The sequence below is a fragment of the Trifolium pratense genome, linkage group LG7, assembly GCF_020283565.1.
Source record: "Trifolium pratense cultivar HEN17-A07 linkage group LG7, ARS_RC_1.1, whole genome shotgun sequence".
Taxonomy (NCBI): Eukaryota; Viridiplantae; Streptophyta; class Magnoliopsida; order Fabales; family Fabaceae; genus Trifolium; species Trifolium pratense.
The window spans coordinates 8,044,949-8,062,188 of NC_060065.1; the positions used below are offsets into that span (position 1 = coordinate 8,044,949).

The 17,240-nt window shown below is 32.3% G+C and overlaps 2 protein-coding genes across 2 annotated transcripts; both read right to left on the minus strand.

Annotated features, from left to right (window-relative positions):
• Positions 1–159: 159 nt before the first annotated feature.
• LOC123896731 (uncharacterized protein At2g39910) lies at positions 160–5,341 on the minus strand. Its single transcript, XM_045947086.1, has 8 exons — positions 5,092–5,341; positions 4,533–5,025; positions 4,341–4,427; positions 3,722–3,912; positions 1,878–2,073; positions 1,487–1,551; positions 526–627; positions 160–442 (listed from the first exon to the last, which is right to left on the minus strand). Exons 1-8 carry the CDS (start codon positions 5,139–5,141, stop codon positions 286–288), a joined length of 1,341 nt encoding a protein of 446 aa, XP_045803042.1. The 5' UTR covers positions 5,142–5,341; the 3' UTR covers positions 160–285.
• A 5,803-nt stretch (positions 5,342–11,144) lies between these two features.
• On the minus strand, positions 11,145–14,935 carry LOC123898980 (LIM domain-containing protein WLIM2b-like). Its single transcript, XM_045950034.1, has 6 exons — positions 14,635–14,935; positions 14,348–14,500; positions 13,294–13,393; positions 13,162–13,196; positions 12,965–13,054; positions 11,145–11,653 (listed from the first exon to the last, which is right to left on the minus strand). Exons 2-6 carry the CDS (start codon positions 14,480–14,482, stop codon positions 11,444–11,446), a joined length of 570 nt encoding a protein of 189 aa, XP_045805990.1. The 5' UTR covers positions 14,483–14,500; positions 14,635–14,935; the 3' UTR covers positions 11,145–11,443.
• Positions 14,936–17,240: the final 2,305 nt, after the last annotated feature.

Sequence of the window (17,240 nt, forward strand, 5' to 3'; positions counted from 1 at the left end):
TTCTCTAGTATGATTTTCGAGATATTCTCTATTTTTAACCGAAGAATAATTAATAACAATACAATTCATAATTTTGCCCACAGTGGAATTTCTATGGTATGATTTTCTAGATATTCTCAATTTCAAAATGAAGAATAATAACAACTTAGCTCAAAAGAGTATATAAAACTTGGCTTTATTATTCATGCTCCAAAGTTTGTTCTTGTTAAATTACATGTACCCACGAACTCAAATTGTTGCAACCATGTCTAGCACTGAAATAATAAAAAATGAATGTCAAACTTATCATGTTTGAACGATACCAGAACTCTGCAGACTATTCTCTGAAGGTAGGGTATCAAGGTTACAATTGTTTCTTCCACTCAATGACAGACTAAGAGAGGTCAAATCTGGATCGGATTTATGCTTGTCCCATGCTACATTAAAATGCTGGCCTTTGCTTCTATGTACACAAGAAAGATATTGAATCAGGGAATGAATAACATTATTTGTTTAAATTATTCGGAAAAAAAAATAAAGTCTTACTCTTGAAGTAGGACCAGAATCTGAGATATATTTGCTCGAATCTCTTCCCGGGCTGTTCTCAGTGCTGCCTCCTTATAGACAAGAGCAAGTTCATCTATCGATCTGAGGTCAAATTACGTCGAATCCCAAATGAATTAGATCAATAAGGAAAATACAAAATAGAATGTAACAAAATGTTTATATCCACATAGTAAGGAGTCAGCCACATAGTTGGCTTAGAAACTTTTTATAATGTTATAAACATGTCTACAAAATAATCTTTATAAAATACACACTGATTTAATAGCAAGGACTAAAATTGCGTGCATGATGTATTGATGTAAAATGTTAAACTAAAATGTAATCTATATATAGAATGTAATCTATATATAGAATGGGATGTCAACTGTCAGCAGTAGTACTTGAGAACGTGAATAAATATCATTCCTAAATGGAATAAATACAAACACGAATTTCAGCAAGACATGTTTCCATCTTCTTGTGTTCATTACTTTAATAACTTTTACCCTCTATTTTTGTGAATATCTTAAAATGAAAGCAATATTGTCTCTCCTAGGTCTATGGATGTAGTTTTCAAAAGGATTGGTTTTGCCATCCAAAAAGGATTAGCGGCGCAGCTTGTTGCCCGTTTGTCTTTCACTCATGTGTAATTATTTTGGAAATATATATATAAAATATTTAAGTTACAAGACTTTTCATATTATAGTATGATGAAAAAAAACAATATCTTATTCACCAAAAAAAAAAAAAAAACAATATCTTGAGATTAAGTCAATACGAAATTTACATCAGACAGTTACCTAGACACCTTGTGATTCTTTTTCTTTGAAACAATAAAAACACCAAAAAATGATCATTGACATAAGTAAGAACTTCTACCAAGTTAATTGAGAAGTGATACCCTGCGTTTAATGCCACATTTATCTGAAATAAAAAATTCCATGAGATAACTTTAACTCACCTTGCAACATAAGGCGAGTTCCTAATCCAAGTCAATCTCAAAACTTCGTAGGTACATTTCAGAACCTGCAGAATAACAGTATATCAGAGTTAATCCAAAATTATTTTGCATCATTTAAAAGAACAAAATTGAATACATATTCACCAATGTCAAAGACATATAAAGAGAAATGAAAGCAAGTGCTAAATCTCCTACAAGTTAAATCAATAGCAAATATTTCGAATATAGATCGAATTCAACATTGCAAGTTCAGCCAATGATTTTGGTTCAGTATCTAAAAAAAAGTTTGATTAAAATCAAAAGGCTAACTTTAAAACTAAAAAGTGTCTCGAAACCTCTGACTTGTAATCTGGTGAAGCTTTAAAACTTTCCCATATGTAAAGATACTCACCAAAATAATAGTATCATCATCATCTGCATGCATCCACTGAAAAAATAATGGAAAAATGCGCCTGAAGTGAGCTAAAAGCACAAGACCAACTCCATTAAATAGCGACTCAACAGATTTAAGCCATGCAATGCGGCGCTCTTTGTTTCTTGGTTGACGCTCCAAGTGACTTAACATCTCATTCAACATCCTTTCAAACCTACTCAAGATATCAAGACGTTTATAGATTAAATTGAAGACAGAAGATATACCAAAAATTAGTAAAATTGAAGGCTCATCATTGACTAATTGAAAATCTTGTATGCAATATAAATGGAAGGTTGTAAATCAGTAAGTAGTAAAGATGGTTATTTATTAGTTAATTTTGTTTGTTAGGCTTGTTAGAGGATAGGAGTAGTTATTGTGTGTATCAACTATGTTTGTATTCTGGCCCTATCTTGTTATAAATAGGACCAAACCCCTCCCAATGGAAGGGAGGAAATCATTGTATGAAATTGTAAACTAGAGAATGCTCTAGTTAAAGGTGAGTGCTCCTTTGCGGTAGCCTTGTGTGCAAGGTTATCATCTTTTTCATTCCTATCATTTTCATTCAATTGATAATACCAGAAAGAAAGCTATATTCTTGTTCAAATTATTACTCTGTTTTTTCAATTCTGTTTCTGCCCAGTTTTGAGAATCTGTTTTTATACCAAAAGAAAGGAAAGGATCCTGACACAATATGCTCATAACTAAAGTTAAAACCCAAATGTAGTCCATTGTTATAAAACCTGATATACTGATGAACATTTTGACATCTATGGGTGTGGTTTTGACATGACCGGGTGTTTTATTACAATGAAAAACGAGAAACTCTATTTGATTACAACGCTGCAGAACTTTGAGGATCTGCAATCTCTCGACCTGAAGGGCTAATTTCTCTCTAATGACAAGATATCTATCCATTTCATCCCTCTTCTTATTTACAGGAACATGCTTTTTTATCTAACTATACTACCAGCCTCCAACTAATAACTAACCAACTCTAACTCCCACAACTGGTGTAATTATCTAAATTTCAATTCAATCTTTGTCAGTTTGTCCAAACTAAATGACACCCTCTCAAGTTTTTCATAATACTTTTCACCTGCAACACAATATTTCAAATCTGCCAATAGCAGTCAGTATATCTATTGACTCTGCAGATCAAAGGTCATTTGATTAAACATAATATAACAACAATAATGGTCAAGGTTTTTCCCCCTTGATGAACTCTGCTACAGCCTACATGGACCAAATGATGTCAATATGTCCTATCATGAACTAAATCTACAGATCGACCATTAAAACTACAAGCAGTTTCCTGAGATCTTCCTCTTCCTCTAGTTATTTGACTATTCTCCATCTAGTAAAAATAAACATTATCAGCTAATTCAGCTCTCTTGAACATGATTAAACATAATAACAGTTGGTAAAAAATAACATAGTTTGTGCTCCTTGGCTTATTGATGTAAAGTTGTCACTCTCTCTTTATTAACTCCTTGAAAAGCAAAATAGAAAAGCCAATCTGTGTAATTTGCTACTCTATATAATAAGTAATAATCAAGTCAAAGAAATCAGGACCAATCAACTATACTTACTGATTCTACAAAATACCACGTTTCTGAAGATAGTGTTTCAAGTTTCAGTCTGGACGATAGTCAAGAACCAAATTCATAGTTAAACGATAACCATTTTCCAGCATATTCAGTTTGTTTAGTTAATCATTCCAATTCTAAAATTTCAGATGGTATTTAACATGTGAATATATTAAAAATTGCTATGTAGCTAAGCCATTTAAAATAAAATGAGATGGAAATAGATCAATATACCACGGACTGCGCGGATTACTTTTATGAGTAAGTGACATTAGAGTTATTGATGCCTCAATTACACAGTGCCATATTTCATCATCAGAAGCTATATTCTGGCAGCAGGCATCAAGTATCACATCCTCAAACCCTCCCAGCTCAGCAGCATCCACATTTTTTCCAAGATGCATAAAGCTAATCATGCCCTCTCCCTGAAATTATAAAACAATAACCACCCATTGAACAACTTTCAGTTTCAGCCCCTTCCATATAGTAGTGATTTTCTAAGTTGTTGTACAATCCCAAATCAAACACTATTTTTTTTTTCCTTCACGAGCATGCCCCTCCCTAGCTTCATGTTTCATTTGTAACTAAGGGCTTTTTTGGATTAATAACTTCATTAAACAACTACAACATAAGCTCTAATATATAAACTATCTCTTTAACAAATGATAAAATAAAGGCAAATTGTTTTCATATAAGTTATAAGTTGTTTTCATAAGCTATCCTAGCGAGCTTATACACATGTCATAAGTTGTTTCTCTAAACTCTCCTAAACAGTCTCATAAGTGATAAGTGATTATTTATTTCAGCAAATAAGTTCAATAAAGTAACTTCAAACAGACCCTAAAGCACATACCTTCACCGCTGGCGACCAATGATCAACAGCATTCAATGCACAAGGAATCACCCATCCACACAACTTGCCCAAATGAGGATAATCAACCTATGACAAAACAATTCAAATCCCAACAACATCATCAATATATCAGAATATACACACAATACAAAACAAAACAAAACAAAACAAAACACTACCAAACACTCATACCTGAGTAACAAACCATCTAAACTGATAAGCAGCAAGAATCGCAAACCCAACCGGAACTCTAGCAGACGCGGCAGAAAACTCATCACATTCATCAGACTTATCAACAGAACTCTCCTTAATTCTATCCTTCAGAAAAGGAATTACTTCAGGCAACAATTGAATCAGCAACCTCTTGTGTGAAGGAACCAGGGTACAATTCAAACCCAATTCATCAAGCTTTTGAGAGTTTCTATCTTGGAAGAGTGTTAGGTAAATTTGGGAGAGTTGGTAAAAGGAAGTGGTTGCGAGTGAAGAAAGGTGATTAGGGATCCATGAAAGAAGGTCTGAATTGGATTGTATGGATGAGGATAAAAGAGCGCATGCTAGAGCGAAGTCTTTGATGGAATTTGTGGATGAGAGAAGAGGTTGGAGAAATGCTTTGACGGAGATGTTGGAGCTTCTGTGAGGAGTGTATTGAGTTGCGGCGAGAGAATCGGAGATTGAATTTGATAACCTATAATCAGGTAGAATTAGTGTGAGGAATGGAGAATTACGAGAGAGAGAGAGAGAGAGAGCTCACCGGAGGAGAGTGTCTCGGAGAGTGGAAGATGATGATGATTCTGACGACATTGACTGATTACGGTTCTGCTTCGAACACCGCCGGCAAGGGAACTCTCCGTAACTGGGGGGTACTGGCGACAAGAAAAGGATCTAGCAAATTAAATTTCTTCCTAGCCGAAAAACACGTGAGGTCATGGCCATGTCACCATGTGTATTGAGTTTAAAAAAGATATTCAAGTAACATCGAATACATGAGAGGAGGAGTCTCCGTCTCGGTTGGTAGGGACATCATTATTATGCAGAAGTTGGGTTGACACTCCATTTATTTATTTTAAGATGAAATTTTTAGTCACTCGGCTATGTGTCCACTTCTGCAAGAACATGAGCCATTCCATTGGCTTGTTTTCTAAAAAATTCACTCAACCTGAGAGGTTACAAAAACTGTCACAGTTGTTTTGTCAACATCAAAAATAGGCCAGAAGCATTTTGTTTTGGCTAGCACATAATATCCTATATTATCGCGAATGTACATCCTAATGCCCACTCTGTTACACACAATAGAGAATGATGCGTCTATGTTGCATGTATAACGACCCTGCTGAGGATGAGAGCAAATTTTTTCTGCACTGCAACCTGCGGCGTGATCAGATAACATTATAATTGATATCCCAGTTTCAATTAACATTATAATTGGATCACTAGCTTCCTTGGGGTCATTTGCATAATTTAGAGAAATATATGAAGTTTTAAAATTTGCTAGTCACAAGTCAGGTCTTGTTGAGAAAAATTGAAATAAAAGGATAAAGTTCATTTATTGCGATTTCGTCATCCCTCAATATCCTCAACAATTTCATATTTATGAAATCCATAATACAACAACATATCATCGTTCCAAACAGCTTAAAGAAAACAAATAATTCAAATTGCGAGTCAAGAAATCTGTATGCGCGGCTTCCGAATTCGAAAGCACTATTAACAAGCTTATTCTAAAGTAACAAGTGTAGTAGAGGTCAGCTGACAACAAGTTCTATTAGAACTATAACTTTTGCTATATTGATTGACTATGTAAGTTTCGAGTTCATTTTCTTCACTTGAGCTTATAATTTCTAAATTTGACTTCTTCAGTTCCTCATATATGAGAGAGTTCAGAAAATATGTACATGTTTTACCTTCCTTGCTTGCTATATTTCTATTTCCAATTCCGGGTTTCTAGGGTAGGCATCTCCAAGCCTGAGTGATTTTATATAAAGGAGATGTACACAAAATTAAGTACTTATATTGTGAAAGATGGAATAATTCAAAAGGTAATTTTGAGTTACAACCACATCATACTTCAATGTTTTTTAACATATGACTTGTAATAATTGATTCTTTCTATTGCATGTTAGGAAGGCATCTCATAAGTCATAACCACAATCAACTCCAAAAAGTGCATGTGGTTGATAAAAAAGAGCATTTTTTCTTGGATTTTTCCAACCTACAGCTATAAGGAAGGGAAAAAATTGGTATTCATAGAAGGTGATCAGATGGCAACTACTCTCAACATCCGAAACCGACATATTGCATAGTTAATTCCATGCGCCAGACATTTCGCTATGGTATGTCTTCAAAAAGAAGTCGACTGAGAGATGCAAAATGTATGATAGCTTTACTTGTTCGATACACAATGAGCTAAGATGGTGGAAATATTAGAAAGATAGAATCAATTACAAGGTGTACGTACAAGGACTAGAGCAAGTATTAAAAAGATACAATCGGTTAGGCACTGCAAAAATCAAAGTGCCAAAAAAATAAACAAGGCAACTCCCTAACAAATAAGTCTTTCAAGTTTCCAACACCTAAGCACAAGAAAGAACCATTGTTATAAATTAATTCCCACGAGTTGTCACAAAATCAATTCCTGCTAGCAATGCTCATAGCAGCAACTGTTTTACTGTTGCCGGACCCAAAAATCATGTCAAACTCGACAATCCTGTATATCATCCCATCAACCGATGCATATAACTCTAAAGAACAAGACAACCAATTGCATGATCTTCAACAACAAGACTATATCCGTTCATCTATACCAATTAAAACACTGTATTAAAGTAATTAACCATGACAGCAAAACCACGCTGCAGACCAATACCGTCAAGCAAAATGTTCAACCCGTTCACAAGTAAAATGCCATCAACTTTCTTTATACTACTACCACTCCCAAATAGTCAGTACTGCAGCAATCAGCACTGCACTAACCAAACTGCAGACCGAAAACCGAGTTGCAAAGTCTCTATATTATACCTTTGTCGTTTGTCCACCCAATAAAAATATGATAACTAACTAACTAAAAGCTCATTTATCAACATGTTCCAGTAAGCTTGTTGAGATCAATTAAGCAGAACATAAAACATAAGGATAGTAAAATATAAAAATGATAAGCACTGAGCAGGATGCAAAATTAATTTATATGAAACTAAGCTATGCACAAGGCGTGCAAAGATTAGCAAAATAAAGTACATCAGTCCCTACATAAACGCAGACAAAGAATCGGAATAAATAAACGATTACAACAACATAATAAAGAAAAAGACACCAACGCGCTTGACACCACCTTACTTTGGACAAGGGGCACTGCACTGACATACATTTAAAGATACACCCTTCACCACTGTCAAAAACATAACCCTCCCTCCATTACAAATCACTTTACAGCTGCTCCCTCAATGCTATGACAATTTTTGAGTAAAATGCTTGCTTGCTACTACTCTGCATGGCTTGAGACCCTTCATTGATGATGATGTCATGGACCTTCTTTAATTAGGTATACTCAATTCCCTCTATTTTTTCACATGTTTCAAATTTATTTAAGTTCATCTTTATAATTGATGTTATTAGTTAATGACAATAAATCATGTCAAACTCATGAATCTCACGTGGATGGGTTACAAAACACTGTCAAAATCACTTTGAGTAAACTAGTGACAATAGAGACCGTGTCATAGATGAAGAAGAGAAATAAAACAAGTTATCTCCAACAAGCAACCAGTAAACAAAGATGAGTGGGAGGTCTATTAATGAATTTCATAGGAGATACTTCAAGACATGTTGTATGTGTGAAATATCATAGCCTATAGCTTGTATAATCAGTTAAAAACAACAAGATTCATAAATAGGGAAAAAAAAAATATTAAATAACACACAAATTAATTTGATTCTAATGTAAGTCACCATTGTAGCCATGCCTACGATGATCTAGGAAAAAAAAAACAAGTTGAAACTTTTTGTTATCTAGGCATTGTTCATAGTGCACCAAGCCTTTTCGGCCTTGTCGATCAGCATGTTATATTCATTGTGTTCACCCAACAACAAATCAATTACGTACCACCTTTCACTCAAATAGTGTAGACCAACTAACTACTCTCAACCATAATATAGTCGGGATGTTGTGAGAATAAAGGTGGCAATTTATTGTTGGGTGACCACAACGAATATAAAAACGTCTAGTGACAAGGCGACAAGGCCAAAAAGGTTGAGGACACTATGAACAATGCCTAGATATCAACAAGTTTCAATTTGTTTTCCATAACATGCACCGTAGACATGTCTACAATGGCCAGTTGCGTTAAAACCAAGTTAATTTGCAGGAGCTTTTCCTATACGAATATTGTTGTTTTTAATCATTTTGATTATAGAAGCCATAGGGTATGATATCTCACTCATACGGCATGGCATGTCTTGAACTGTCTCCTATATCCTATGAAATTCATTAATAGATCTCCCCCTCCCAACATTGTTGATTGGCTCCATTTTTGGCATCACCTCATATTTTGAACACAACCTAGTCTAAATTACCAATACAATAAATACACTACACCATTTGGTAACGTGACAATTGGTAAAATGAAATAATGTAGATTCAAGAAATGTTAAAATACAAGCAAGCGTTCATAAAGTATTTTACCCAATTTTGGTATCTTGTCTAGGATTATATTTTCTTCTCTTCTTCGAATACTGGATCTAAATGGTACATAATTTGGCATCAACCATCAAACATTATGTTTTGTACCAAGTTCATAACCAAGTTTTGTATCATCTAGATCCGGGCTTCGAAAAAGAAAATATAATCCCTAACAAGATAAAGATAAGTACATTAAAAAATTGGGTAAAATAATAGTTGTATTTTAATATTTCTTAAATCTATATATTACCTATTTTACACCAATTGTTAAGTTATGACTCAAATGGTGCAAACAAACTACTTTCCACCCAATTTTATTGATTGATTGTTTGTTGGAAACAAACTACTCTTAACAATTATAAGAATGAACTTGAACAAATTTGAATCAAGTGGAAATTAAAATAGATGAAATTGAGCTTACTTAAAGAAGGTATGTTCATGACATCGCCAATGAAGCGTCTAAAACCGTGCATAATTTATTTCAATTACTGTTGTTATAGTATATATAGAAGCTTACCTCATATCATATGTGGAAGCTCTTTGATCTCATAGCATGCACCACCGTTAATTAATAGTCATATATCTGTTGTGTTATTTTCAATGTGCACTAGCTTGAATATATAAGGCATGTTGGTAATAATCGTTCCATAAAAATAGAAACAACTATCACATTTCATGCATTAGAGATAACCGTTTCCCACTCTTTTCTCTACTTCAAAGTGATACCTCTCGTATTTCTTTATGATCCTACTCACCCACTATCTAGTCTTCTTTTAGTTTTTCTGACCCAGTCTTCATTTAGTTATATATATATATATATATATATATATATATATAAAGTATTTAAAACATTGTTCAAATCTCATTAACACATGTAAAATGATTATTATAAGTTATTATCACCCTTGTTAATAACAAATTTTCTTTCTCTAAATTCTTAACAGAAAAAGATATATGAAAAGTGAATTAGATACTCCATAAATTCAATTCGGTTGACACGGACATTACATGTAATATAAAACAAAAATGTGAATTAAATAAGACTTAAGTAAAACAAATTTTTTGAAGTGACCGGTAAATATAAAATTATATAAAAAGTACATGTTTGTTTCTCTCCACTTGGTGTAAAAAAAAATCTTTAAAATATATAAAATGTCCTAGCACATTTAAATGGTGTGATTCGATCTTCAGTTATACACATATAATCTTAAAATATAATTTTTGTAAGTCCTAATAAATTTAAATTAATCAAGTTTGACGGTGGAGTTCGATCTTTGGTTAGTGATTTTCTAACATCTGTGTAGGGAATTGCATGTTAGAACTCACATTTCACTTCAGTGTATCAATTGCATATGCTGCATTTTAGTATATGACAGTCATATATTATGACATGTACTTACAAGAGACTTGGATTTATTCAATTAGAATAATGAAGTTTTTTAAATAGATTTTATAATGAAGATTTTTTTTATACGAAGGAGGTTTACATCTTGATTGAAAAATCATTTTTAACTATGGTAGTTTAATATGAAGGAGGTGGAAGGGGTTTACATCACCATTTTTCAAATGAGTTTTTACGATTATTTTTTCAAGAGGTGCGAGATTGCTCGCATAGAGGCTGCCAACCAAGTGCCACCATTGCTCTCATACAAAAGTACAAAACAACAGTGTAGAGAGAGGGAAAGAAGTTTGTGGCTAATCAGGGAGGAGGTTGCGACCATGGTAGAGTGCGATTGTGGAAAATGACTAAGGCTTGCTCGACAAAAAGATATGAGAAATATTTTGAATTCAAATTCAAAATATGGTGCTCGCCATAGATCACATGAGACACTTATTCATCCTAAAAGTTGCCTTAGAATGATATATATATATATATATATTAGTTTGCGAGATTCGTGATTGCCATGCTTTGCTATATATAGCAATGCTCTATAGGAGGCATAGAGATCTCACTTTTTGAAAGCTCAACATGTGGTCTCTAAAGGTTAATCCACTGTAATGTCTAATTAAGAACAAGTTGAAGGTATAATTGAGTAATCCTTCAGAAATGTTGACTCAAATTGATCACATCACCTAAACACAAGGCTTATATAAAGAACTCAAATTCTCCAATACTTCACAATCTTCTAAAATGTATAAAAGATAAATATATATAATAGCATCCGGTAGAAAATGCACTGAAAAACTGCATCATCAAATTGGAAAGATACATTTCGCAAGTCAATCTCTCATTTGTCAGTACTGAATGTGAATCTGATAAATAAATAAATCACACAAGATTTGCACACCACGCATATATGAGTAAATATTGGAAAAATGATGAAGTAATGATCGAACAATTATGGAGGAAAAAAAACCACACATACAAACACACTTGCTTGTCAGACCAAAACACCTTTTTTCGAACAAAGGCAATAGAAGACACCAACATTCAAGATTCTGGAACGGAGGTTGCAGCACGTTTGACTGATGCAGACTTGATAAGATGATTATAACTACCTTTCTCCTTAAAAAGCTGAGAGAAATGGTGCTTGCAATACAAAATGCCCTCAAGGGCTGCATAATTTGATGGAGTTATAGGACAACCACCGTGTGAACACTTGAAACATGATTTGTGATAGGCCTGGCTTTCCACCGTTACCTACACTCAAAATAAGATATATATCAAATGATAGCAACAAGAGAACTACGACATTTAATTCCGAGTAACTATGCAGAACTACAGATTTATAGTAATTATATTTACACTGTTCAGGCAATTATTGACAAATACATAAACTTGACAAGATTATCCATTTTGGTTACATGTTATATTCTCTCATTTCAGGTATGCTATACTCTTATTGCAGTGGAGAGTGGATAAGTGATAACTAGTTTAGAGCTAGCAATTAGAATAAATTATCGATGAATGAACCTTGGCTAACTTGGATCCAAGTCCCGTTTTTTCTAGAGAATTAGCCCCGGTTCAAATTTGGCCGGGTAGATAATGTCTACTCTCCCTTCCCGGTAATCAAAAACTAGATTTCAATGGCACAAATAGAGCATAAAAAAAATAAAGGACAATGTTAGTTGACATTACTGCAACACAAGTTTCCCACATTAATTTCTTACCATCCTGTATCTGGAGATATAACAGACATACTTCATCTCCCGTTTCAACCAACCCGGCCAAAACTTTTATGTTACTTACCAGCAAAGATTTCATTTTGAGGAGTTCAGTTTTATGATTTTGTGGCCATTTTAGGGAAGAAATTTCAAAATTATTCATGAATCAGGAGCAAACACAATCATGAACTGAATCAGAGTACAGGTTTTACCATCTCTGGCTCAGAAATAAAATATGAACAAACAATTTTCTTCTCTACAGTACATATATCTCCCAGGAAGCCATATCACACTCCTGCTTCTGGTCTAAATATTGAAAATGAATTTCAGACTCCTATGACTTTGATAACATAGCACATAACAGTGTAGGAGGGAAAAAAACTTCACAAACCAACGAGAACCCCCAAAAGCAAAAGGTCAGGCTATAAATGTTTTCATGCTTGCAATTTGGCATAGTTTACTTTATACCAGTCAACTTTATGCGTCTCCTATCTATCAAAATTTTAAGAAAGACATTGAATGTTACATGTTTTGGTTATACTATACACTATGAAGCACATACACCGGACATGACACTGGCACGTCAACACCGATAATAATTAGAGAAAATAACGTAATTCAATATAATCATGTGTCAGTGTTGGATGAGTGTTCGTGCTTTAAAGGTTATACACATGCCATATAGCCAAAGAAGGAGGATACTATAATCTAAATGGGAGTAATAACTAATAACTAAAGATACTTATTCTTATGGTATGAATTCTCTCGTATCCAATTTGTAACAAATATATATCTGACTCTAACAAATATCATCAACTAATTTATTTCCGAGATTTTTAAATCCTACCTTCTCCAAAGGATAAGCAGTTTTGCCACATGTAGCACACTTATCTTGTGTCCCCGAAAACATGCCTGCAGCTTTGCTAGGGGTCCTTGTCTGGAACAAACAAACAAAGGATGCCAATAGTTAGCTATTCAGTAATACCAAATGCCAAAGACCTGATTTCAAAAACACAATAAAAATGCAAAATCAAACAAATTTACCAGCTGAGGAGTTCCCGGGTCGGCTGACTTTGCAGCTGTTCAAAATGAAATTATTGCCAATTAAAGAGACATCTGATTGAAAAAAACATAACAAAATAAGTGTTATTGTCCTTGAAGGAAAAGAAGACATACGAGATTGGAAGTTCTTCTTGAAGTTTCCATGCTCCTTGAAGAGCTGCTCAAAATGAGGCTTACAGTAAAGAACACCTTCCATTGATGAATAGTTGCTCAGCTGAAACATAAAGATCATCAACAATAATCCTTGTAAAAAGTTCAAGCTTTAAACTCAAACATAAATACGTTAACTAAGGCTTGGTTTGAATAAACATTTTTTTTTTAAGAAGGTTTGAATAAACAACTTAACTAAGCACTTATCATGTAACCAATTAGGTACAAGTTATTTTTATTATAAAAGATAAAACAAAATTAAGAAAGATTCATATAAACCATTAGCTGTTTACATAAACAAACCTTGAGAGCTTATGAAAATAAGTTGTAAACAACTTATGAACATGTCATACGCAGTTTCCATAAGCTCTCCCAAATAGACCAGGGCCTATTTGGATCAACTTATTTGAGCTTATCTACTAGCATAAGTTTTGTGAGATTGGGAGAACTTATGAAAACAGCTTTTGACAATTTTCATAAGTTTTTTTCAACCCATTTTCATAAGTTCTCTAATATAGCTTATGAAAACAACTCATAGCATATATAAAAACAATTTATCTTTATTTTATCTTTTGCTATAAAAACTGTCCAAAAAAATTCTTTTGCTATAAAAGTAGCTTATACATGTTCTATAAGCTACAAATAAGTTGTTTATGGAAATAGAAATGCTTATGTTAGTAGATAAGCTCAAATAAGTCAATCCAAACAAGTCCTTAAAAAGTGTTGAACATTTTTAATTTTTAAAAGAAACCAATCTCTATCATTAAAGTAATATTCTACACTCAAAATTCCTACTTTCATATATCAATATACTTTATTTATTCGCCAACTTAGATCAAATAAAGTTCTTATGAGAATTTTACATGAATAGTGGTCAGTACAGCGTTAAACATAAGCAAGGATCTAAACAAAATTAACAAAAAAAAACACAAACCCAATATTGTAAACATAGAAAATCATCAATTAATATATGCTATAGAATCAACAATGCAGCAAAAAAAAAAAAAAAAAAATCAACCTTTAAAGTTCCTTTGCAATGAGAGCATCTGAAACAAGCTTTATGATAAGAAGTACCATCAGCAGAAAGTTGATCAACGGGATAAACCGTTTTCTCACAAGCCTTACACTTTTGTTGAGTACCAATAAAAGACATGATTGTAGCTTTTTAGATCTGAATTGAGCACAAATGCATAAGTTGATAGATCAAGTTGAAAGAATGAAAGTGGAAATTTAGAAGGAAATGATAATGAAATTAATTGTATAAAGATGAAAAATATGAAATGGGTATTTGAGTATAAGAAGTACCTTGTTAGTAGAAAGTGAGAAATGGTGGATCGGTGAAGATTTGAGGCGTAGAGGTCTCAAGTCTCCGGTGAAGAAGAAGAAGAAGAAGAGTGTGAGGAAGATGAGAGGATGTGTTTGGATATAAATTATTGACAACTAAGTCATATCATGGTCACCATTATGTATAATACGTTATTTTTTTATGAGCAAAGTGAATACTAATAATAATTATGGGTAATCTCGAGTTCCAACTAGGTTCTTGAATATATAATGTGATATTTTTATTAATCAATTATGTTTTTTTTACCGTAATCAACCAATTATGTTAAGGATCGAGAAAATGTTAAATACTATATTTGTATGATTTGAATAAGATTTTTTTTTTCTTCTAATCATGTATGTGTTTCATTCTGCATCGAGAAGAAGTGTATTCGAGTTAAGTTAAAAATAATTTTTGGATATGTAATTAGCAAAATAAATGTTAATTGTATTTAAAAATATTATTTCATTATAAAGCATTAGTTTATTTTATTTGAATACAAGGTGGAGAATAATTATTTAGTAATAAAAGGTGGAGAATAATAAAAGTTTTGGAGAATAATTTACTCAAAAAACAAAAAAAGGTCTAGCAAAATAATGGAGAATGGACCACCTAAGCTAAAACATGAGTTACCCAATTAGTTTGTCTATCTTATAACATATTTATAAGCTTACCATACTTTGTCATATCATGGAGTTTCTTGCTATTGTGTTGGCATAGCTTGTAATTTTAGGTAAATTTTGAGGTTAAGTTTGTTAGGAGACAAACAAATTTAGTTGCTCATATTCTTGTTAGGGTGGCCAATGTTTGGGCTAGTTTCCATAGAATTGGGATTATTCCCTTATGTATTGAAGATTTATTAGTTAATGATATGAATTAAGTTTGTTTGGTTAAAAAAAACTTGTAAGCAATCAAACTCTATTTGCATAGTGCTTTCATGCTTTTTAGCCATGTTAATCGTGCTAACAATCTCATGGCTTCACCTTCTCTAATATCCAATTTTTCTTCGAAACGTTTCGGATACGCTTTCACAAGCCTCTCTTGCTCATCTCGAATACACATTTCAGTTTGGTAAATATTTTGTTCCATAAAGCATGATGCAATTTTAGAGTTTTCGTCGCTGATTTTTCCAACTGGACTACTGTGTGCGAGTAAGTCATTATTAAATTTATTAAATTGTATAAAGATTAGTAATAAAAAGATTATTCAAAAACATTAACATGTGTTTTTCCTTTCCGTGCACAATCAGATACAGATTATGACATTAAGTATTAACATTTATAAATGACTAGTCTCACACCCGTGCGATGCACAGGTGCTATGTAATATTTTATATTCTAATGTTGAAAAATTATTCGTATAAATTGTAACAATAAGTATTATAAAATGAAAATTATAATAATAATAATAATAATATAAAAGTGATGTACTTATCACTTCCTCCAACCAATATATATACCTATATGTATAGAGAATGAGTACAGACCATCAAAATTGAATGAAATATGATAATGCTAATGGTTATTATATATTTCAATCTCATAACCTAACTTTTTACATAACCTTCACTCTTCTCTAAAATTATAATGTAATTAAGTCAATAATGTATACACTCTTCGTATTTATTTTTTTGTGACTAAATTATAAACTCTTTGTTGTTTCTATGAAAACGGTTGACATTTAAATGGGATAAATGTTGAAAGAGAATCCAACTATGTTCATCTTCATTGTCACTAAGAAATGTTATAATAATGTAGAAGAGTGTAACATCTTGTGACATCAATTTTTGGATAATTGGAGAGGTAGAATTCAATAATAATGTAGAAAATTGTAACATCTTGTGACATCAATTTTTGGATAATTGGAGAATCATAATTCTTTATTATTTATTATGAGATTGATATAATATAAAAAAAAATAGAGATGAGAATGATATAATATAAGGAAGTGATGTGAAAAAAAAAAAGAGATGAAAATGATATAATATAAGAAAGTGATGTGGCATTATTGTGTGATTTAATTGGATGTAAATGGGTGATGTGGATTAGGGTTAAGATGGATAGTAGGAGAACTATCTAGGAATTATATATATAGATGTACTTTTATACGATGTTGATACAATATTTATTTGTATGCTTAAATAACTTGAATAAAAATATGGAAATAATAACTATCATTTTTTTAAATAATAATAATAATAATAACTATCATAGTTGTCAATAAAAAAATTAACATTAATGTTATTGGGCCCTTTTGGACAGATTTATCTTTTAGCTTACACAAAATAATTTATGCAAATAAATAAACTTTTATGTATTATTTATAAGCTTGTTAGTGTAGTTTATGAAAAAATAATTTATGAAGATACAATTTTCGTTAGTGAAAACTTATGAATTAACTTTTTTTTTACGCATAGGAATTAGCTTAAAAACTGGTTTATTTGTATAAATTATTTTTTATAAGTTCAGAAATAAATCAATTTAAACAAACCCATTATTTATTTTTTGTTCGATAGCAATCCATTCCGGACCTAAGATCTAGATGATACAACAGTGATAGTCGTTGTGTATGAACTTTGGCTCGTGTA

Bases quoted from the DNA above. Each gene is read 5' to 3' on its own strand.
- LOC123898980 (XM_045950034.1), bottom strand. From the start codon at position 14,482: ATGTCTTTTATTGGTACTCAACAAAAGTGTAAGGCTTGTGAGAAAACG. The intron at 13,197-13,293 runs GTATGTCTTCTT...CATTTTGAACAG, and splicing joins CAAGAAGAACTTCCAATCTC to CTGCAAAGTCAGCCGACCCG. The intron at 11,654-12,964 runs GTAGGATTTAAA...TTTTGAGTGTAG, and splicing joins CTGCTTATCCTTTGGAGAAG to GTAACGGTGGAAAGCCAGGC.
- LOC123896731 (XM_045947086.1), bottom strand. From the start codon at position 5,141: ATGTCGTCAGAATCATCATCATCTTCCACTCTCCGAGACACTCTCCTC. The intron at 5,026-5,091 runs GTGAGCTCTCTC...ACCTGATTATAG, and splicing joins CTCCGAGACACTCTCCTCCG to GTTATCAAATTCAATCTCCG. The intron at 628-1,486 runs GTGAGTTAAAGT...ATTTGACCTCAG, and splicing joins AACTCGCCTTATGTTGCAAG to ATCGATAGATGAACTTGCTC.